This window comes from Neurospora tetraspora (assembly GCF_033439725.1).
Source record: "Neurospora tetraspora strain CBS 560.94 chromosome Unknown B0H65scaffold_6, whole genome shotgun sequence".
NCBI lineage: Eukaryota > Fungi > Ascomycota > Sordariomycetes > Sordariales > Sordariaceae > Neurospora > Neurospora tetraspora.
In genome coordinates, this window is record NW_026944388.1 from 475,324 (window position 1) to 499,356 (window position 24,033).

Here is a 24,033-nt window from a genome sequence, read left to right on the forward strand (position 1 = left end):
AAACTGATAACGACTGCAATCGCCATCAAAATTCAAAATTTTTGGTTCAGCAAGGTTCTTGGGAGTGACCGAAACGGGAAAGCGTGCTGTAATGTCACGTTCAGCTCCATTACGTAAGCATGGCATTCAGACTTATGCTTCAAACAACGACAGACCCGGAACCCTCACCCCGCCATCCTCCATTTCCCATGTTTATGGTCTACGCAGAACGACTCCGGGAGGGCTGAATACACTGGGTATCGTGAGAGCATTCCCATTTCCTTCGAGTTTCTCTCTTGCCCGACGTCCTTCCATTCACGAACTTCCAGATCGCCAAGACCCGACGCCTGCACACGGACCGCAAGCAGGCCTGGGCCCGGGGTAGCATCAAGACCCACCAAGGTGCCTTGAAACGCATGCCGAAGCGCCGGCGAACCGCCAACGTCGCATAGCAAGCGTGAGCCACCAAACCATGGGCGCTTAAGTTTTGGACTGTGTTTTGGTTTCCACATTCCATCTCATGGAATACGAAGAAGCCGTTGCTTTGATCTTCATAGTGCGACTTCTGGGCGCTTGGAAGAATGCAAAGGATAGGAGAGTTCTATCAGGGATTCTGTCAGAAAGCATGCCGAGCTCGTGGTGGTGTTATGCTGATTGCACTGTTTCCGAATAACGTCTACTTCCCCCATCCTGTGGCATCATCAGTGCCACTCAAGAACAGTGGTTGACGATAATCCCAAGGCTGCGGATCCCTATGGCCGCCGCTAAACGGGCCAAGTCTGGAGTGGAACCCACGGTAGGGCACGCGAGCTTGCCCCGGCGATGCATGGGCTATCGGCCCTTACCCAAGGCTTGCTTGCCTTGCCATCTGACGGTGATGGTCCTCAGTCAGCACTCGGGCATTTCAATAAACAATGTTGTGGTACAGTACTTTACCGGAACAGTGGCTTACCGATTTGGCCCCCAACTACCCCCATTGAGCAAGCAGGCAAACATGCCCGAGCAAGGTGTCAGCATAACAATGTCTAGCAGTCAAGGAGGCAGAAGTGTTTTGTTTACATGGTATGGTCATGCCCCGAGTGGTAGATGAGTTCTATTAGCTATGCTTTCCGCTCATCTCGATTCGCATATGCTGAGGTCCTTCATTGTCATTCATAACTTCTCACCTGCCTCTGCATAGTAAACGAATGTGTTGATCAAAGCAAGCATGTTTCATCCACCTGGTTGGTTCCCTAGGATGATGACGTTAATCTCAACGCCTGAGCTGACTATGCCGCAGTTTGGCTGGCCGTCTCTCCTGAAACGCCGCTCACCCACAGTGAACCGAGAGGCACAGTGTCTCTCAACGACGTAGACAGTCCTTTCTGTGCCTCTCTGCTCAAGCACTTTGAGAGAAGAAGAATTGTGCGCCGTGCCCACATGCCGCAGCCCTCGCTGAAGATGCCGATGCCCCCCTGGTGGTGTAAGAACGACAAGGCGAGACTGGTGGAATCGCGGGAGGGTTGAAGCGAAAGACGGGCCTGACTGGCCAGTGGGAGTGTCGATCTGATGCCCTGTGGCGGCTTTCCAATCTGCCAATCAGAGGTTTAGAACGACCGCTGTAAGTCTAGTACCGGTAATTCTCACCCGATTTGATTTCACTCAAATAGGTATAGCACCGGGGATATCTGACCTAGCAAGTGTCAGATGTGACAGTGCAGAATTGATTGATTGAAGAGAGTGTCTGACTTGCCTAGAAGGTATGGGGGGTGCTGGGGTAACCCAGATATGCCCAGAAATCAGGCAATATCAGGTAGCTGGAGCGCTAGCCTCTATAGAGTATGGCTAAAACCACCCTTAAATCTAATACACCCCCTTACTTGCAGACCTTCTAAATAGGGTAAAAGTGAAGCTATTTATAGAATCTCTCTTCTAGTACGTTAATTTCTCTAGCCAAATTATAAATATTCTCTAAAACATCATCTAGAATCTCTTTATCCATCCCTATCTCCTTACAAGCTAGCGCATTCGTTATTCCTATTAATTTCCGGAATTTCTCGTAATCTAATTGTCTTAAAACCTTCGTTAATCTATCGGTTAATATTTTCTTCGTTTTTAAATATCCTACTTCAATCCTTCCTTCTATAATTTCTTATTTTAATTAGTAATAATAGATATCGACGTACTTCAATTTAATTATTAACTTTACTACTTTAATAATTAATATACAAATCGTCTATATATTATTATAACCGATTACGGGTATATTCTTATTGAAGGGAATATTAATCTCCTTATATAAACGTATAATAGTAATAGTTTCTTTAATAGCGTTTAAAATCGATAGTAGCTCTACTTTTATTATTAAAGTAAATACCGTCTTTTATTTAATTGTACCCTAATAAATCAAATTATTAAAGACTTTTATTGTAAACTTATATACACTTTTTCGATTTAAAGAATTATCAGCGTACGATGTATTTAAAGCGATTTTGAACTTTGTAAACGTATTATAATAAAGGGAGAAATTAGGGTAATATTAAAAGTAATGTAAGATTTTATTAATAACTTTACAATATTGAGGACCGGGATTGTAATTGTAGCGAATTAATTGGCTAGCGGCGAAGGTAATATTAGGTTGGGTAATTACAATAACATATATTATAGAGCCAATAATAATTTAATATTCTTAGATTTTATTAAAAGAGGTTACGCTATTGTAAAGTATAAGTTCTTTATTATTTATAAGAATAAAGGCGAAGGTATAGGGATTTTTAATTAATTTAATGATTTTATAAATATATATTTATTAGCATAATTAAATATAGCCTACTTTTCGGTTTCGAATAATTTTAATATTTAAAAATTATTAAAAGTTATTATTATTGAAAGATTTATATTTCTCCTCTAATTCTTTTATAACCCGGGTAATTTTATTGTACTATAATTTATTGAAGGTAAAGATAATATCGTTAATGTAGTAGAAAATTAGGATTTTATTATATTTGAGGATATACGGGTTCTTAAATAACGGTTTAAACCTTAGGCTTTCGAAAGTATTGTTAAATTTTCGTTGCTATAGTAAGGGGGTTCGTCGGAAATTATAGAAGGCTTTAAGGATTTTAAAAATAGTATTTTATTTCTAATCATTAGGAAGTATATATATATAAATCTCTTTATCAAAGTAAGCGTTAATAAAGGCGTTTACTATATTATATTAAATAAGTTCGAAATCGAATTTAGTAGTATATATAATAATTAATTGAAATAAACGATTAATGAACGTAGAAATATATATTTCCTTATTACAATTATATTATTAGTTTTCTTTAATTACGAAGCGAGCCTTTACTTTTAATAACTGGCTAAATTTATTGAATTTATATACGTATATTTATATATAGTCGAGGATTTAAAGACCTTTAATACGGGGAACGTTTTTATTAATTTTAATTTATAATTTCATTTCTTTATAGTTATCGAGATGTATTTCCTCTATTTATTTAAAAAGATTATTTAAATTATAATATTCGAAATCGTAATAAATTTTTAATATTAGAAAGAAATTTTAATATTTAATGGAGTTCAACCTACTACTTTTAGAAATTAAGTGGTTAATTTCTACCTTCGTAATTATTTTACCCTACCGTTGCTTAATTAATTAAATAAATCTCTTAACGTTAAATGTAGCACCTATAATTCGAACGTCGGGAAGGAGATAGGCTTTAATAAATCTATTATAAGGCTGGTAATAAGTATAATTAATAAGATATTTAGCGGGGTAAGGTAATTAAATATAAAATCGATAAATATCTTACTCTAAGCAGTAGGTTCTATTAATTTCGAAATAGTCTCGTTATTATCTTTTTAAAATTTATTATTAAGAATAATAGTAAGAGAAGGGTAAAACTATTATCTTCTATATCTTAAGTTGCGTTAAAAGGTTCGAAAAATCGCGTAGATAATTAAAGAGGTTAATTAATTTAGTTTAATAAATTAATAATCTTATTACCAATTAACCTTAATCCTTCTTTAAAATTATTAAAATTCCCTAAATGAATTAAATTTTTATTAAAGAATATATTATAGGTATAAATAATATAATTAATTTATAAGTTTTAAATTTAATAAATAAAAGAGGTAGCGTAATTAATGAAGAATCTAATCTAAACGTTTAATTAAAGTTTTTTACGCTATTACTCTTTCTTCTATATAATACTTATTATCGTATATACTTTATAACCGTAAATACGTAAATAACTAAAATTAGGCTTATAGGGCTCAGTTTATACCCCCTTATAGTAAATTATGAAGGTATAAAACCACTCGTATAGTAATTTCCAATTATAAAAATACTTAAACGATCGGTTAATAAAGTAGACCGAGGCTGAAACAATTTGAAGCTAGAAATTATAAGGGAATTTAACGCTATTTATCATTATACGCGCCTTTTTCTTAATTATACGCTCTAAACGTTCAATACCGCCATTTTAAATTTAAATATTAAATACTAAAGACTCGAGAATAATAAAGCGTATAACTAACTTATCCCTAACATATTAATTATTAAATTTGTTATTATATTTAATATATTTAATTTTAATTTTATACTAATAATTAATCATACCAATAACCGAAGGAAATCTTTTAATAATAATTTTAATTATTTAATTCGCTATATAAATATTCTAAACGAATCTAATCCATCGATAGGTAATAAATATAACGTATTTAAGGCTACTTCTTCCTACTTTATATTCGAAGAAATTAATAGCGAGACGCTCTCCTGGGCTAAATTCCCTATTGTATAATTTTCATTTAACTTATCGTTTAATTTTTAAAATACTGTATACATCGTATTAATAAATAGCGGGCCCTTTAAATCTAGCGCCTTCAACGTTATGAAAGTATTCGAAAACTTAAAGATTATAATAACTAAATTACTTGTACCAAAATTTAGTGGGCATTTTATATATGCGCTAGCTAATAAAAGAATTAAAGCGATTTCAATAAATAAAGAAAGTAGCGTAGTTGAAGGAAAGGGGTAGGTATTTAAAGACCGTTTAATGATAATAAATTTCTTAAAGAAAATAAAAGAATAAGCTGTTTAACCAACGGAGGTAATTATTAAGGGGTTTATAATTCTAGTAAAATTTTTACTTTCGAAGTAGGCGTGGTAATATAACATTTATAATAAAATTAAAGTAGAAAGTTACTTCTTTCAATTATAGCCTCAAAATTCCCTTCTCTCTTTATACTTCTATATTAATAATCCCAAAACCTTTAATAGGTATTTAAAATTCACTAACCTAAACGCAATCCTTTAAAAACGCTACTCGAAATAAAGAGAAACAATTAATCTCGTTAAAAATATAAATAGAAACCCTAGAATCGAAGATTATAAAATTCTTAAGTAAATAAATATTATTTTTATTATTATTCGTATTAAAAGTACTTTATTTAATAAAAAATACTAAATTATAAATACCGATTTCTTATCTCCTTCAATTTTTCGAAGTAGTAATTTATATAAAGGTAATAAAGTGGTCTATATTTAATTTCTAACCTTCTTAACCTTTTTACTGATTTTAGGATACTTTTTGAAATTTTTATTAATAAATCTTTAAATTGGGCCGCTTAATTTCTATTTAGAATTATCTTTAATTTTAAATATTGAATACTAATAGCGCATTGTTAAATAAGGACCTCGTTCGTAAACTTTATAAAGTAGCGTAGCGCTTCCTCTTTTTTTCGGCCGTAAAGAATTTTTTATATTTTTATCCACACTACGTTTTTTCTTTATATTTACCTTCCGCTTCTTTTTATAATTAAAATTAGGAGTATCTTCCTTATTAAATGCAAATTCTTACGAATTAGAACGGTTAGTACCCTAGGCGCTATAAATTATAGTTTTTTTTAAAGTTAGTTAATAGTATAGTACGTTCTAATATACTAACCCTTTTAAAATTAGCGGATACATTCTTATATTTTAAAGATATTTCTTCGAATTCGTTATTGAATTTCTAAGAATTACTAGCTTAAATAAATTTATATTTATAAATTATATCGATAAAATTAGTAAACTGTAAAGTAGGGGAGGTTACTTTATTAATTCCAAATCTCTTTCCGTTTGTAATAAATATTTCCTAATCGGATAATTACTATTCGAAATCCTTAGGTTGCTTCTTTATAATTTCTTTAATAAAGGCTTAATAATTTTAATAAACTTTGGCAATTTAATTAATAGGGCAATAATTAATTTAATTTTTAATTTCTCTAAGTTAATCGCGGGTAAATTTATTTTATTCAAATAAAATTTTAGTAAGTAGCGACGTAGATATTTATTTAATTACGAATTCGAATATTAGCGTTATTAAAGTTTTTTTAATATTTATAGCGAATATTATATATATTATTAATTTAGTTATACGCTACTTTCTCGGTAATTATTAGGTTAGTAGAGGGGTTAATAATTATATCCTTTTTAATATTTTATTCGGTATAGTATTTATTATCCTCTTCTTTCTCTTCTTCATCTTCTTCTCCTAAACTTCCTTCTTTATCGTTTTCATTAGTACCGGCGGCGGTTTCTTTTTAGAATTGGGTAGCTGCAATAGTTTTGGTAACGGTACCGTTCGTATTAATAGCTGTAGTAGTAGTTATCATAGTTATAGTTACGACCTTTTTAACCCGGATTCCTCTATTGAATTTAACGAGCTCCTTCTTTACTATTAGAAGACAGTCCTTTACTTACTTAGTAAGAAAGAAATCTTCCAACTTTGGGGGTAGAACCCTCTAGATTATAAATCCTCCCTTAAGCAGCCAATTATTAAAATTTAAGTTACTACTAACGAATCTCTTAAGAGCTTTATACTAACTAGGCTAATCGGAAGAGGTATTAAGGATAACTGTAATAGCCTTATTGGTAGATTATTTTAATAGAAATATAGCTAACGTTATTAATTTCGTAGGAATATTACTTATAATCGATAATCGTAGCGTTAATTGTGAATACGCAAATTAGACTATTAATTGTCAGATGTAATAGTGCAGAATTGATTGATTGAAGAGAGTGTCTAACTTACCCAAAAGGTATGGGGGGTGCTAGGGTAACCCAAATATGTCCAGAAATCAGGCAATATCAGGTGGCTGGAGCGCTAGCCTCCATATGGTATGGCTAAAACCACCCTTGAATCTGACAGCAAGGCCTTCGACTAATCTTCTACTGAGTTGATGCGGGTCGCAGGGTTTCTCGGGCCCGATCCAGTCACAGGATTGGCTTGAGTAAAATCAAATCCTCTGAGAATATGCGGTATCGTACGGATGCCATCAGATGGCACCAACCCGGAGACAGCCTGGCCCTGGCTCACCTGGTTTGATGGCATGGGTGCTGGGCCTTTAATTCTTACGACAGAGAAACTGCCATCGTTTTGTTCCTATGCGGTGATGTGGTTATGTTTTCGTATACCATCATCAACTTGTCTGACGGTGTGATGAGGACATGAGGTGATGCAGCAGCCGCCAGCCGAGCCCGTGATAAATACCCGGCGGAGACGAAACAAGCGCCGCTGGAGGGAGTTATCTTCTTGCTTCTCTTTTTTCTTCTGTCGGTTCCAAGTCCAACAAAGTTCCAAACGCCGCTCTATCGTTGAATTGCAACCTCGGGCTCGACTGCCCTGTTGTTGTGAGGAACAAGACCCCGCCGTTCAGGGCAGCATTCCCTGTGCACAGAAAGGACCCCTGGTCCGATCACATTGCTAGTGTGGGGCACGCAGCTGACGTCCACTCCACCGCCGCCTAGCCGAGACAGACACTGCCCGCCCTGACAGGTCCGCTCCCAGTGCCGCTCTTCAAATCAAAAACTCCCACCTGGGAACAAGCATCCCCGTGTGTCAACAGAAACAACGACAAGTCGACAGATCCCAACATCGTAACCTCCGTCATCTCCGCTCAAGAACGACTCCGCCGAGCTTGCAACACTGCCAGTGGCTCACCAAACTCACCCTCGGCGCCTGGCCCATTTCCCAGAGTCCGGCCCGGTCCCGTCTTTCCCAACCGAGTTTGGAGTCCTACGAGTCCTTGTGTCGCCTGCCCTCCAACAGCCTGCATATCTAGCCGTGCATCCCGCACTCACATACACAGCTTGAACCTACATACAAAAGCCCAACATCTTTATACCGACATCCGGCATTTTTATTAACCGACGTTTGATCTATCATCCATCTCCGGCCGATTTAAAGACACACGTCCGCACCATATCACTTCGACCTGTCGCCATCTCGTTGTTGTTTGCCAGTTGACGTTGACCTACGAGACTACCTACCTACCGGGCCTGCCTACCATACAGTGCGCCCTCCCCCGCCGACAAATCGCACTGCTGCTTTTCGTCCGAACGACTCGTCTCTTCATCCCAAGTCGCCTGTTCGCCCATTGCACCTCAGACAACTGTCTTTCTCGACGACCTCGTTTCCTCGCCAGTCAGCAACTAGCACTAGCGAAAAAGTGAAGTCATCGTCGCACAACTACGATACATAACGGCCCAGACTACCGTAGTCTCCCCAAGACGATCTACGGCCAAAGACCAACGGCACCACTACACGTCTCGTGACCAGCTCGATTTCGCCTCACAGGCCTCTGCCCATTCCAAACACTGAGGCCTGTCCGGCCTCCAGAGCCTGAACCCTTTGTCTGCAGATTCGAAGCGTCCGTCCCGCGTCGCAACCTCAACCGAGTGACAGCAAAGGCATCTGCCATCAACAGACCACCATGGCCGATTACCAAGGTCAAAGCAGCAATGATGCTGCCCCTAAGGCAAGTATAGAAACTACCCCTTTCTCTCTTTTACTCAAGGACTCCCATTTGCCCCTACAGCATCATCTCTCCGCCCTTTCTGCCCCTATCCTCTCAAGGTGCCTGGTGGCCGCCTCTCCCACTTCTCAACACTCATTTTGCGTCTATACTCGCTCGCTGGCACCACCGCTAACACTTTACACTATGCAGGCCAACCCAGGTATCCAGGCACCCCAGCTCCAACAAGGACCATCCCCCGTTCCCACAATGGCGCCAGCCCCCGCACCCCTCCTCCGGCCAGCCATCCCCGGCGCTCGCCCCGGTGGTCGGGGTCCCCCACGTCTTGGCCTTGCGATCCCCCCGTCCCTAAGTGTCAAGCCCGTTGGCAACCCCGGCGCACCTCCGGCGCGTGCGGCGCCACCACAACTCAAACTCGCTACCCCCATGGGTAGCACCACAATACCACATGAGCAACCTGCCGGACGACCAGGTGCCCAAGGCTATAGCGCTAGCGGCGCCAGCGATAGCAGTGCGGCCCATAGCAGGAGTGGCAGCTTTGGCCCCGAGAGCAACCCTACCAGCGCCGACACCCGGTACAGCAATGTTTCGTTTATGGGCGCACAAAGGCCACACGGCACACCAGACCCCGTCTCTGCAGTTGGTTCTCTGTACTCCAATGCCAGCGAGGGAGGTGTGGGTATGGAACGAGAAAACAGCCTGCATGGATTGGAAGCATTCGATCAGCTTACACTGGAGAAAGCGAGGACACTAGATGTCGAAGAGCTTGATGACGATGGGTGGAGGATCGCCATGATGGAGAAGAGAGTCGAGGAGTTGGGACCCCTAGGCGAGGGCGCGGGAGGTGCGGTCACCAAAGCCAGGTTGAAGGGCGGCAAGACCGTATTTGCGCTCAAGGTATGACATTCCAGTCCGAGATTTTTCTGATTTGCTCGAATCTTTGCTGACGACTTTCCGAGTAGATCATCACAGCAAACCCCGACAAGGACGTTGCCAAGCAAATCGTCCGTGAACTAGGGTTCAATAAGCAGTGTGCCTCCGAGCACATCTGTCGGTACTTCGGCGCCGTTGTCGACACCCAGTCCGCGACCATCTCCATTGCCATGGAGTATTGCGAAGGCGGTTCTCTGGACAGTGTCTACAAGGAAGTCAAGAAGCTCGGCGGGCGCACAGGAGAAAGAGTCCTGGGCAAGATTGCCGAGGGCGTCCTCCACGGATTGACCTATCTCCACAGCAAGAAGATCATTCACCGTGACATTAAGCCTAGCAACATCCTTCTTTGCCGCAACGGCGAGGTCAAGCTTTGCGATTTCGGTGTCTCGGGCGATTATGGCACGAATGGCGCGGCCAACACGTTCATCGGTACCAGTTATTACATGGCGCCTGAGCGAATCACGGGCCAGTCATATACCATCACCTCGGACGTCTGGTCTTTGGGTGTTACCCTGCTCGAGGTTGCACAGCACCGATTCCCCTTCCCCGCGGACGGTACCGACTCACAACCCCGTGCCGGTCTTATCGATCTTTTGACGTACATCGTCCGTCAGCCTGTGCCAAAGCTGAAGGATGAGCCTGATGCGAACATTTTCTGGACTGACAAGTTTAAGTACTTCATTGACTGCTGGTATGTACACTCTTCACTTCTGTTTTTGGTTCCCTGGTCTAGTTTGCTTACCAGGATAATTGTGTAGCTTGGAGAAGGACCCCAACCGCAGAGCGAGCCCTTGGCGTATGCTCGACCACCCCTGGATGTTGGAGATACGATCAAGGCGTGTCAACGTGGCCCGTTTCTTGGCCACGGTATGGGGCTGGGAGGATGAGAAGGAAGGAAAGGCATAGTGTGTCTGCGGTGGGAACAATCGATCGAAACCGGCGAGTTCAGTTCATAGGTCACGGAAATCTTGCAAACGCCGGAAGCACAACAGTCGTGTACCGGAAGACATCGGGATCGCCTCCTCAGTTGAGGATGTCGAGACCGGTGTTTTCGTTTTTGAAGAAGACGAGAACGATGGCTGCGGCGGCGCGGCTCGTGTCTGACAGGTTTTTGGGTATATAAATATGATATGAACCTCATAGCAAGGAATGGAAGGGGATTTGTATATGCACTGATAGCATGCTTAGGTTTTTGCCGTGCTCGCAGACCCTTGTGGTATGGTTAGCAAACATTGATGAAACATATTTGAAGAAGTGCCCTTCGAACGACGAAGTGAATAACAGGAACCCAGACCTGATGTGCCGATATGATTGCACTTCGCCCTTGCACCTCACAGCCGGTACATCTTGCTTACTGGTCTTCCACATCTTGCACACGCCAATTACATACACACATACATAGTTTGCCCTATGGGGGCATGCGATTCTGCTGCCACCAAGGCCTCGTTTGCCCCTCCCCCCTTTGACCCTTTCATCCCATTTTTTACAGCCGCTAGGCTAGGGGTATATAGCAAAGGTTACCAGCCGTCTCTTCCGTGGTCCGTTGGCACATCTGGGAGTAATGCGAGAGAGCTCTTCGTGAGCTGTTACCAAGTAAACTGGAAGTTACCGGTTCGAGTCCGGTGCGGGCCACTTCTTTTTTTTCCCATATCCCGTCCTTTTTGGGTGTGTGTTTTCTCGGAGGTTACTTACGAACGAGGTTACAGCTGTGAATGGGATTGATGAGTGGATGAGTGGTGTGGATGGAATTGGAAGTTTGGAACACCCCTTAATGGGAACCCTAACCCTTGACGTTCATGGAAATCGGGATTTGGGATTTGGGCATGACAACTCCATGGGAGGGAGGTATCACCAATTTGAACGTCATGGGAAATGTACGAGGTATGCATGTGATATGTGGCAGTTTCATTGCTTTTTGGGCTGATCAAGATGTTCAGTCAGTTACCGATGCCAAGCAAGATAGGCAATCAAGGAAAAAAGAACAGAGGACTGAGTGGTCGTTCATGATGGAGTTGGTGATGAACACCATGATACCACTACGGATTAACTCCGAAAACCGAAATCCTACAAGATCAGGCAAGAATAAATACCTTATGCACGGATATGTACCTGTGTTCATTGCCAGGTTGTGATTATTTTGTAGATGATGGGCCCGTGCGTAGGTAGATGAATAATTTTCCCAAACTGAACTTGACCTTCTACTTTTCCTCTCCTTCATTCAACACAGGACCCGAGAGCATCTCGACAACAAACTCAGCCATCTCCAGGCACCCAAAGCTCTCCCTTCTGTTTCCTTACCTATCTCCTGGTTGGTCGTTCCTTGCCCCCGCAAGAAACACCAAACCTCACCACCACATATCAGGTCGTTATCGACCATCCTCCCGTCAACCACTTATCTGGTTGTTTTTCTTTTCGTGCCGGATTGCGTACAATCCTAGCATAGCCAGCGTCCAGAAGAAAAATTTTCTTTATTGAAATTTTTTCAATCCAAATCATCTAAACATGGCCAAGCTTCGGAACAACGGCCAGAACGGGCGTCGTCCGACGCCTTCAACAGCGGCGACCACTACCCCGTCGACGACCATCCCGTCGACCACTTCCACCACCACCACCCCGTCGACGGCCTCCACCGCCGCCACGACGACGACCACAACTCCAGCGGGCCGAGCCACCATGCCCGCGACACTTGGAAATCCCCTTGTAGGGACCGAAAACCTCCTTGCGCTTATTGAGGACGAGGAATTTAAAAGACTCCCATCCCCGATATCCTTGTAAAATGCCCTGCCACCGCCAACAAGCCTACTTGCAAACGCTGCAGTCAGAAGCGAAGGCACTATCCTAATCTTCGAGGTGTACTTGACAGCGCTATACTCGCTGGCGCCTTGCACCAGCTTGTATAGCCAGTCAAGGCATTGTCCCTTCTTTCTTTCTACCTCCGGTGGCCACTCCGTGGAGGCCCTCCCGGAGGCTGGGGTCCTCGCTACACTCGATAATCCTCATCAACAAAACCCCTCTCTGGATACCGAATCATTGTTTTAATTGTTCCCAGAGGCCGTCCAATGCTTCTAAGACCCTCCAATATTTCCAAGGCCCTCCAATGCTCTCTGGTTTTCCCCAATGCTCTCCAATGCTGTCTGATACTCTCTGATACTCTAGGCTCTTATACTATCCAACGTTCTCTTATTGTTTTCCAATATTCTGTATTGTTCTCCAACGCTTTCCATTGCTCCCAAAGTTCTTCATTACTCCCATTGCCTTATTATTTCATTGCTTTCGCATTGCTCCCATTGCTTCTAATGCTTCTAATGCACTTCCAAACTCTCCCTTACTCCCGTTGCTCTCCAAAACTCTCCAGGAATCTAGATTGCTTCATTGCTCCCATTGCTTCATTGCTTCATTGCTTCATTGCTTCATTGCTTCATTGCTTCATTGCTTCATTGCTTCATTGCTTCATTGCTTCATTGCTTCATTGCTTCATTGCTTTATTGCTTCATTGCTTCATTATTTCATTAGTTCTTCTTCTCCTTTTTCTTCTCCTTCTTTTTATTTTATTTTTCCATTTTCCCATTCTAGGTTGCTCACCGAATTACCAAGGGCTATGTACCGCCCCCGGGACCCCCGCTTTCCCTCAATTGCCGGGAGGCTTTCTCAGCCCGGGCCGGGGCCGCCGGGATAGACCGGACATGAAACCGATGGAGCCGCTCTGCTGGTTGCCAGAACGGCAAGCGAGGACAAGAACCGGTGGAGCGGCCATCTGTTCGGTTTTGGGCAACGGACTCGAAGATTATGGGCAATGCGCCGATTGCCTATGTCGAAGGTGCAGGCGGCATCCGTGTTGCGGAAGATCAGATTGTTACGGTTGGGTAGAATGATGTGAGTGTCCTGCCTGTCATCATTTCAAAGGAACCAGTTTACTAACTGGCACATAGATCGAGTAGCGAGCGATTGGCACGAGTCGGGGCTGGTGGGTAGTCGGTGTAAGAGGCCGCAACAACGATGCTGGCGTTGTTGGTCAACACCTGCCTCTGCCTCATCAGCTCGGCCTGCTGCCGCTTATACCAAGCAGGCAGGCCATGGAACGCGTGGAGGCAGGGACGACGGCGATAACGAAATCGACGATAACGAAATCTACGAATGACGAAAACGAAAAGGATAACGACGAAAAAGAGAGGAGGAGGAGGAGGAGGAGGAGGAGGAGGATGGGACGTACAAGGACAAGGGAACTTTCTTTTATTATTCCCGATGATGAGCTCTTATTTCTGAGGAAAATGTGAAAGGAATAATCTCCGGGAAACAAAGCACCGAGGGTCCAGATCGGAAGCCGCGATACACGTTTCATGGTTTCCTTTTTTTTTTTTTTTTTTCATTAAGTTCACTTCTTGTAACGGTCCGACATCATGATGGGTTAGTGTATACGTGGCAGTTTCTCTGCGTGCCCTGCCGGACCGACTCGGCTGGCGGGTGGTGGCGGCTGCCAGACACAGCACTGAGCATTAGATAGTTGGTCAGTCGATCCTTCCTCTCACTTACACGACGTAGGTAGAGGGAAGGATCATTAATCTAATACGTCAACAAGGAGATCTTGCTCGGTGAAGTGTTCCGCTCATTGACCGTTTAACTGACATACTCCATTTCCGGTCATAGTAGACACGTTCAGGGGGGGAAGAAAGGGAAAAAAATAAGAGAGAAAAAAAATAAAACCCAAAGTCACAACCAACGTACTGAGCTGCACATGCCACTCATGAGTCATGACAGAGTTAGTGATCACCTCAATGATAGTAAATCGGGACGAAATTAACACAAGCATACCATACAACGGTGGAACCTAGGGAATAGAGGTTGTCATGGGTTTGCAACGCCGGACTTTGAATTAACCTTAAATTAAGCATCATAAGCAGCATGCAGCTGCACGCTCAAGTACTCGGCAAGTCAGTGAGAAGGAACAGACTTACCGTCCAGGCAGTTCACAAAGGGAAAAAAAAAAAGGGTCTCACAGGACCACTGTTTTTTTGGTCGGCCTATGTGTAGTCTTTTCTTACAATCACCTGCCGTTGTCCTCGTTCTATGACATTGCCCACTACCGGTTTGGCGGATGGGTTAACCTGGGGCTCAGGTTTTCGTGATCTGACACGCCCGGGTATCAAGCACATGCAGCCAGGCATTGCAGACTGCCGGTTACAGGTAGATTTTGACGAATCCTTTTCAATCACGTAGTTGTACGTATTGGGCCGTGCTCAAACCCATTTACCTATAAATACAATTTTTCTTTGGGTTACCGTACTAAAAGAGGGGGGGTCCGGCCAACGGTTGCTCAATCATTAACTTTTTAAGACGTTTGCACCTGCCTCGATGGCCATTGAACAGCAGAATGACCATTTAATCTCTTCCAACGTTTAATATTTCCAAACGTTTGAGTTTTATCAGCGGTTAATGAATAGTTGAATGACGGTAATTATACAGTTTTAAGCTGCTATATATCTAAGAGAATGAACGTTGGGGTCTGTTAAACGTGGGTACAAATTCACGGATTGAGCAACCGTTGAAATTTTTAGCAACGGTAAAATTACTATTGATACAGCGTTGGCCAGACACACCCCCCTTCCGTACGGTAAGCAAAACTTTCTCCCTCTCCACTCTTTCTACCACCCACGTTGTGAGGCACTGGTCTTCCGAGCATCACCCGGAGTACCTTCCACAGACATCTCCCAAAACACAAATCGATACCTCACATCTCGAACGAACAACCACGCAAGAAGCAAGAAAGACACGGAGACAAAATTGTCCGCGGCCATCATCGGTAAGTACTCCCCTCTTCTTCTACTCATCCTTACCATCAAAACACCGACTAGATCTAATATCCGTGAACAGGCGGCCGGAAGCAGTGAAACGTCCACTACCAAACCAGCCGCGGCACCGCAAGCCCCCGAAAGGGGAAAAGCGCTGCCAGCGGCCACGGCAACGGCAATACCTTCAGCAACGGAGGCGCCTGCCAAGGCGTCATCCACCCCGAAAGCAACAACAATGACGGCAGCCCCGACAGCCTCGTTCTCAACGCCCACCTCAACCTCAGCTGCTGGGTTCTTTGACCGAGGCTGCGACGCCCTTCTGTCGTTAAACCATGACGAATTGAAGCCCCTCTTCTTGCACTGAACTTAGGGGCTAGAACACCTTGCGTCGCTCTACCGGTTGTGAAGAAGATCAATCGGATAACAACCGGTGGAGCGGCGTGAAGGGAGGGGAGAGGAGAGACATTGTGGGAAACATAGGAAGGGGGGATGGGCAAGTTGGAAAGACGTGGGAGTCTAGGAATAACAGCACTAGAAGGTCAACAGCCGGCACTTGTTTTGTTTTTCTTGTTTTTTTCTCTCATCATAGACTTCTTTCAATCACGCCCTGACTTCCTATGGGCTACTACATACGTGGCAGTTGCCCGCCCGGCCGAGCCGGCTCGGCCGGCCGGGCTCTGTCAGACACAGAAATAGGCATTTGGAAGTCAGGGCCGTCAATCGATCCTTCTCTCGCACGTAAAGAAAGATCATCAATTTACCACATTCTCGAAATCTGCTGTTCATTGACATGTCGTTCTGGGCAGTGACTGACCGAGTGCGTGTGGCTGAGTTCGTCAGCGGTAGAAGTACTGACAATGACCTCATCAGACGTTATTGAAGAAAAAAAAATCATTACAGACTCAGCGGGCAACAGCCTTGTGCCTGGCGGCGGTTTGTTTTTCTTTCTTTCTTTCTTTCCTTTTTTTTTTTTTTTTTTTCCTCTTTTGGGAGGGGGCGCGGTTGGCGGAAGGCGCGACGAGAGATCCATCCCATCTCAGCCCCGCAGAAGGTGCAAAGGACTCTCTCTGGACACTCCAAAATTTGAACGCAGTACCCCGCTGTCATATGCAAGGAAATGCACATACAGGAAAGGTCGGGCGTTTAACTTCTTGATCATGTCAATTTTCTTGAGTTTAATGCAGATGTGTCGTGTAAGATAGGTGAAAACACACAAGTCATCCATCCACCTACCCGACCCACCAGGCTGGCGTTTAATATGGTGAATCAGTCCTCTGTTGCCTCAAGCCACCTCGAGGATTGCGAATTTACGGATAAACTACATAGTTCTTGCCAATAATTCCATTTTCCTTCATGCCACCATTTTGAAAACTCAGCTGGTAACTCAGAAAATGGCGAGTGCAACAACAACCGACCTAGTTTTTGGAAGGAGTGCGGTTGCTCAACCAGAGATGCGGAACCTACTGACCATGTGAAGCTTTCGCTTCAGAGCTCTTTATAATTTTCCTCGATCGCAATGAACACTTCTACTGTCGGGTGGTGGTTGAGGTCCGGGTCCAGTCAGGTCAGCGTTCTGGTGATGGGGAACAGACGAGGAAGTGACACATCTAGGGTGGTAGTTCTTTCCGTTTCTGGGGGACGGCCAAGATACCTCTATTATCAGCCAAAGTATGGTAGCTCCTTCCATAATCACGCAAGGGCTTCGAGATTAGGAAGAGGAAGTGGACAGGCTCAAAATCACATCGAGTACCTGTACTGAGCCTTCCAACATTACGACCGCGGCGCGTGAAGTGAAGTTGACCTTGCATCAACTTCTTCCAGTCCCGTCTACCGGAAATCACTTTCTCTTCGCAGCAAGCGACCCTCCCAGTCGAACTCCAACTCCTTGCCGGCGACAACTGATCAGAGCACAGCCAGCCACTTCGGGCTCCCACGATGGATCGCCTGGGTTTGGATCCCTTCCTCAACACCCACTTTCGGGATTGGAAACTAGGCCATACCAGTGTCGCATCGGTTGGCGCTGGCGTTCGTTACCACGTCAACAGCGACGGCGGTGTTATTCAAACCTGGCGCCGCGTGGAACGGTTGGGAAGCGATTCTTTTGGACACGTGTGGAAGGAAAGGGGTTTAGACGGGCGCACACTCAACCACGTACGCGTCGTCAAGCAGCTTCGCAAGGACCGGCCCAACTTCATTCAGTCATCACGTCGAGAGCTTTATGCCTTGACTACATTCTCCAAGAGAACAGCGCCTGAGGTAAGTAGCATCCAGTTGGTCTTGACAACCCATCATCGTATTCCGAAGTGAAAGCTTGCTGACCAAAGGACGGCATCGACTTATTCAGCATCACAAACTCTTTGTCCAGCTGCTCAACTGGTACGAGGACCGCGAGTGCTTGTTCTTGACAATGGAGTACGTCAGGCATGGCGATCTTCAACGATACATCGAGATAGGCACAAAGTTCCCAGACCGACAGGCGCCCTTGATTACAGGCCAGATCGCGAGCGCTTTGCAGTACATGCATACCAAAGGTTTTGTACACAGAGATCTGAGGCCCTCGGTACGTAACTGTTGCTCAAGTCCCTCAACTAAGTCTATGGTAAACACTGACCGTTTTGAAACTTGCAATATCAAGAACATCCTTGTCGCTGCTGAAGGGCCCGCATGGAGCGTCAAGCTCGCTGATTTCGGAATTGCCACCAATGTCGAGGATACCTGGCCCTCCAAGGACTACATCCGTACGAGCGGTTACATGGCTCCAGAGATGGTGGACTCGCCACAATACTACACAACTGCCGTAGACGTATGGGCCCTGGGGGCTGTCGTCTTTTGTCTGTTGGTAGGCATCCCGCACTTCCACAAGCTGGACGACATGCTGGGGTATTGTGCGGGAATCAGACAGTTCCCTACCTCAGTGCTCGGCGCTTCAACAGAGCTCTCGATTGACTTCATTTTGAATGCAATGGACCCGGTTCCGGACAAAAGGATGTCGATACAAAAGGCTTTGAACCATAAATGGCTTCACGTCATTGAGGATGCATCAGTTGTGGAACACCGGTACGTACGAGCTCACAGTGATTTGGCTCACCCAGTCTGAGAACATTAATCTGACACTTGATACAGATGTTTGCGATGCTTGTCCCAAGAGTCACTGCCCAAGGTGAACTCTCCTTGGCAATTGTCGACTGCGTCAATTTTACACAACAATGTAGAAAAGCCCACCAAACCACTCCATTCGCCTCTTGTTGCTCAAATTGGGGGATTTCCTGCCATGGCAAGAGATACATGCATGGTATGCCACCAGAGATTCCAGGCGCGGAATGAGCTGTTCGACCACCTGGAGAAAAAAGGACATACGGTTGATCCGGTTTCAAGCCTCATTGTGCATTTTATGCGACATGGAAATTGTTTACAGGGAGTCAAGAAGCTGAAGCGGCAGCACCGGAGGTCAGAGCGGCTGAAAGAGCAGAACCAACAGAGAGAAGAGAGGACGCGAGAGTATGGAATCGCGAGGCAGTGGTTGCTAGACAAGATACAGAACTGCAACAGCCAACCCCAGAGAGACTTTACGGAGAGCACCCTGTGGAGACTTGAACAGCAGAAGGAAGAAGATCACCGGAAATACGTGGAAACGGAAACGCTGCGGATGGCGAAGGGTCGATCGACATGCAAATGCGAACTGTGCGGACGGACCTGCCACAATATGTGGAAGTTAATGAGGCATAAGTGCCTTGAACACGGTATGGAATTTCGAGATGCCGAGGACACGACAATTATGCGCCTGAGCTGGAGATGTGGACGTTTGAGTCTGGATGGGCAGGGTTGCCATCTCCACAGTGCTTAGGTACATATCCCTTACGAGAGGACAGAGAGAAAATGAGAGGAGGGGTTGACCGCTGAAGGTGTTCTTGAGGAAGCCGGGAAACATTGATCGTTCAATCCACTAAGATTGGCTTTCACAATCATGTCTCTTCGTTGCCATGTCATGATTTGGTATTCTTGACCAGCTGATTTTATTTACTTGTTGGCGCGGCGGAGTGATAACCCAGAAGGGGTGAGAGGAAACCCAAGAGCATGTTGGTAACGAGGTTTTCATATGTTTCTCGGCTGTCTGTGTATGGAGCCTGCAACTTTCGTGAGTGAATCGCTACAAGCGACCGGGTATGTCAAAGGGATACTATGCCTGCTTCGCACCTTGGTCTTCATATCAGGGGTAGTGGCCTATACATGATGGTTATGAGCGAGTCTGGTATGAGGGAGTTCTGTTTACCTGTATTCTAGACTTGTTGAGTTATTCGATCTATCAGCTAACATAACTGACGGAACTCGGACTGATAGTAGAGTTAGGTAGTTTACTGGCAACAACTCGTTAGATGCCAGTTCGACTATGTTCGCCATTCGGAGATTCCATTGATATTGTCTGCCAGCATGGTCCTGGTGGCAGTCGTCAAGTAGAACGTCTTTATCTTGACTACCCCGGAGGGAATTTGGAAGTATTGTCTGTGTATAGTAAGCCACATAAGAAAGGTATCTTCAAGATATCTAGCCCTGCCGTTGTTTCTTGAGTTCTTTGATTGCGAGATTCGGTGTTGGTTTTCACCCCTAATGAGATTTTATGCAATGCGGTGGAGGTCGAAGCGACATAATACCGGGTTGGTTGATGTGATGATTGAATAATTCTGCTAGATTGAATGGATTTGTAAGCCTTCAAACGCCTGGTTAACCAGTATATTCCTGAAATCGGGGGTGTTCGAAGGAGGTTGTTGCTGTCTTTTGGGAGAGGGGGTGGTTTACCGATGTGTACCAGCAAGCACTAACAGCTGGGCTACTGCCATACCGAGGCGTATTGTTAGTGTTGATGTCATCGTAATTACAAGCCCTTTGTTACACCACCTGCGGAACAGCGAACCGCCTTGGGCAACCAAACGCAATTTGCGGGACGACTCATTCTACCTATTCTCGATTGTTACCCTCATTTCTTGTGCCTTTTTCTTTGGACAATTGAAGCTTTAAAAGGGCCGTTGGCGTTCGCAGATGAATGGACCAAGTCCTGATCCTTGCTGGGAACTACAGGTATGCATGGGCGTCAACTGTGCGTCCTCTTGCCGCCGGCACAGGCGTTGAACGGAATGGCCTGCCAGACAACCTCGGAAGTGGTTCATCACTCAGTGTCGGACTCTCAATTCAGAGCATCTTGAGTGAACCTCACCAATGTCCCATCTTTTGAAAAGAGTGAATGGAACAAGTGAGCGAGTCGCGTCAGTTGAAACGGGGCTACATTTCAAATACCACGATTTCTTTCCTTCACAACAAGTACCAATCTAGCAACAACAAGAAGCAAATCTCAAAACAACCATGGAGCAATTCTTAGACGCCTCCTTGCGGGGTTGGAGGCTAGAGCTTCAGAGAACAATCCGCGCTGAACCACGGGCGGAGTGGGATGGCATGGACACCATCCAACTCCATTGGCAAACGAACTGTTATTGGCGCACCTTAAAGCGGTTGGGAAGCGGTGCTTTCACTTTCGGAGACGTTTTTCGGCAAGTATGTGAATTGGGAAAATCTCGTCACGAGGTTCGCGCCGTCAAAAGAATCGGCAAGACTCAAGCAGAAAACTTCCTCAAGACGTCGTAGCGGGAGCTCAAGGCACTTGCCACATTTTCCGTCCAAGACGAGCAGAACCGGTCCAAAGTGAGTTTTGTATCTACCTGTCCAGAACATTTTCTTTCAATCCATTGGAAAAGAAAGGTAGCTGATTTCACACTGCAGATTCACAATCAATATGAGCAACACTTTGTTCAGTTTCTCTGTTGGTATGAAGATGACAGTTACCTCTACTCGTCAGGGCTAGAAGCGCCCATTCCCACACTTAAGCGCCTTGTCAGTCTTGGCGCGCTAATTATATTAAGCTGGCTACAACACCGACTTGCTAACGGATTTTGATAGATTAACCAGATTTAACCGTCTTAATCAACGAGCGGTAGCGCGTGCTAACTAATTAAAATTTTATACTAGTTACTTTATTTAATATTAAACATCAAAATGCTTTTATATTAATTGCTCCTAGAATGTAGAGTTGAACGTTTTAGTAGTTTATAATGGATTTATATGGTCGTGTAAGTTAGGATTACTTATAGTAGGTATGTAAAAAAACGGATGTATATTGATTTGCTAACAAAATTGCAGGGTTGGCCATATACCTAAATTTTTTCGCGAATCCATGCACCAGACCCATTGCTGCGTAATGGGTCTGAGAGGCGTTTCTAGCCCAGACGAGTATTTCGCCATGGAGTTTTTGGAGCTCGGCGATCTCCAGCAGTTTATCGATAAGAAGGCGCCGTTCGAAGAAGACGAAGCAGCTACGATCATTCAACAGGTTGCAGAAGCATTGCAATTCATGCACACCAATGATTTCATCCACAGGAATCTCAAACCTTCGGTATATCTCCAGCTTGTCAAGTGTACTGCTCAACACTAACGTGGTTGAATTATAGAACATTCTCGTTGCAAAAGCGTGGCCTGAATGGCACGTGAAAGTCGCCGATTATGGAATCGCATGGGACTTCGGGGGGGCCTCTTTGTGTACGCTCTACGGTGGCACACACGGCTATATAGCCCCGGAGATGCTCGATTTGGCAAACTACACGGCCGCGGTCGATGTGTGGTCGCTGGGGGCTGTGGCCTTCTGTCTACGAACCGGTCATCCTCCATTTTCCACTTCCGAGGACTTGAAGCATTATCGCGCGGGTCAAAAGGACTTTCCGAGCCGTGTGCTGGGCATATCGACGGGGTTCTGTATCGATTTCATCCTGGCGGCTATGCACCCGCTCCCAGAAACGAGGTTGAACATACAGCAAATTCTAGACCAGGAGTGGCTTCACATGCGAGAAACGCGCAGGACTTTGACGGATTCGTAAGTTTCGAGTCCCCTAACCTTTTCCAAGATAATGGACTTGAAATGGAACTCAATCTAACCTGTTATAGGTCGCTATTAAACAAGTCGCTTCCTACGCTGAGCATGGTGAACAGGTCAACAGCCACCAGCAGGGCGCCCACACCCAATACACAAATCCACACCACGCGTACCTGTATAACATGCAACCAATCAAACCCCGCGGATAGCCTAGGAGTCGAGGCAAGGGACGAGAGGATCACGAGGCATGATGCTGTGCGGGTGGACCAGGAGCAGCAAAGAATAAAAGAGGAGGCAGAGGAGAGAGAGCGACAGCGACTGGCTGCCGAGTCAATAAACAGAAAAGCGCCAGATGGACAAAACAAGCGCCAAAGGGAGTTGGCATTTTTCTGGAAGAAAAAGGAAGAGGAGGAGTTGAAGAGACAGGAAGAGCTGAGACGAAGACAGGAGATAGTCAAGAGGGAGGAAGAGGCGGAAGAACTAGAGCGACAAGCGTTGTATCGCCAAGCAGAGCTCGAGCGGGAACGAAAGCAAAAGGAGCTGGACCAAGCACGAGTGCAGCAAGAGCTTTTACAGCAACATCAACAACAACAGCAACAGGAAAGGGAAAAGCGGGCGAGAGAAGAGCCTGAAGACGCGACAGAACAAGAACAAGAGCCCGACGCAGAGAGGATCAAACGAGTTAAGAAAGAGCTCAAAACTACCTGCATGGTATGCGGCGAGAAGTTCAACCATCGTAGGGCGCTGACTTGGCATATGAATAAGTTTAGGCATAGGATGCCCAAGAAACATTGGGGGTCAGGAGGAGGAGTCACTAAGATCACGGATCTAGATGCTCTTCAAGTGCTTATGTAGAGAAAGGGGTTTGTGGAGGAAGAGAAAACAGATGAGGACGTCACCCTTATACATGATACGCTAAACATCACACGGCGCCCTCGATATATCCATCAAACTGCAGGCACGATGATGATATTTACTTCTCACTCTGGGTCCGGAACATCATGGGGCAAACCCGCTTCGTGGTATTGGAAAACTAAGCCACCAGTTGAACGTTAGAATCGACAAGGAGAGTCGGGTTGCGTGCAGCCTGATAAACCCTCGGATAGCACCATCCTCCCAGGTGAGATTCGATGCCGTAAGCGTGGCGTGGAAGAAGGCCAAGAGAATCAAGGTTGTTGAGTGGGAGGCGAGGTCTCTTTGGACATGCAACATGGATTGCCTCTCTTTTTGGTCCCGGAAAGCATTCTCACACTCAGAGTCTCGCTTGACACTCCTCGGTTTCAACCCTTCCTGTTCGCTTTGCTTCAAGTTAAAGCCGACTCTCGGATATGCGACAGCTCATATTACTTGAGATTGTTGAGAGGTACTTTTCCAAAGGATTTCCGTGGTGCCATGAATTAGATAAACGGGTTGGAAATGGCGACCCAGTTGGTTTAACTGAACGGATTTGCGGGGGAGAAACCGCATGACCGGGTTGCGCGCCAATTCATTCGACATGCTGCCGTTCATTCGATTAAGGTTACAAAGCAAAGTCTCTCGCGGGCTTGCTTGGCTTCTTTGCAACTTCTCGTGGGCTTCAAAGAGCGGCTTGTTCCTCGGTTAGATGTATGAAAATCATAATGGCTGCATAACTGC

The 24,033-nt window shown here is 44.9% G+C and overlaps 4 protein-coding genes across 4 annotated transcripts; all 4 read left to right on the forward strand.

Moving 5' to 3' along the window:
- Positions 1-8,342: 8,342 nt before the first annotated feature.
- B0H65DRAFT_250406 (putative MEK1 protein) lies at positions 8,343-10,721 on the forward strand. Its single transcript, XM_062822450.1, has 4 exons — positions 8,343-8,769; positions 8,959-9,663; positions 9,729-10,390; positions 10,458-10,721. The coding sequence occupies exons 1-4, from the start codon at positions 8,725-8,727 to the stop codon at positions 10,603-10,605; spliced, it is 1,560 nt and encodes a 519-aa protein (XP_062679074.1). The 5' UTR covers positions 8,343-8,724; the 3' UTR covers positions 10,606-10,721.
- A 2,764-nt stretch (positions 10,722-13,485) lies between these two features.
- On the forward strand, positions 13,486-13,837 carry B0H65DRAFT_444174 (uncharacterized protein; the record flags this gene model as incomplete). The annotated part of the gene is made up of 2 exons (XM_062825671.1): positions 13,486-13,562; positions 13,603-13,837. The coding sequence occupies 2 exons, from the start codon at positions 13,486-13,488 to the stop codon at positions 13,835-13,837; spliced, it is 312 nt and encodes a 103-aa protein (XP_062679075.1).
- Positions 13,838-17,420: 3,583 nt separating this feature from the next.
- On the forward strand, positions 17,421-18,582 carry B0H65DRAFT_550626 (kinase-like domain-containing protein; the record flags this gene model as incomplete). Its single annotated transcript, XM_062829753.1, has 3 exons — positions 17,421-17,741; positions 17,830-18,045; positions 18,121-18,582. The coding sequence occupies 3 exons, from the start codon at positions 17,421-17,423 to the stop codon at positions 18,580-18,582; spliced, it is 999 nt and encodes a 332-aa protein (XP_062679076.1).
- A 2,258-nt stretch (positions 18,583-20,840) lies between these two features.
- B0H65DRAFT_510330 (kinase-like domain-containing protein) lies at positions 20,841-23,253 on the forward strand (the record flags this gene model as incomplete). Its single annotated transcript, XM_062828390.1, has 6 exons — positions 20,841-21,068; positions 21,120-21,176; positions 21,255-21,325; positions 21,753-21,946; positions 22,101-22,398; positions 22,470-23,253. The coding sequence occupies 6 exons, from the start codon at positions 20,841-20,843 to the stop codon at positions 23,251-23,253; spliced, it is 1,632 nt and encodes a 543-aa protein (XP_062679077.1).
- Positions 23,254-24,033: the final 780 nt, after the last annotated feature.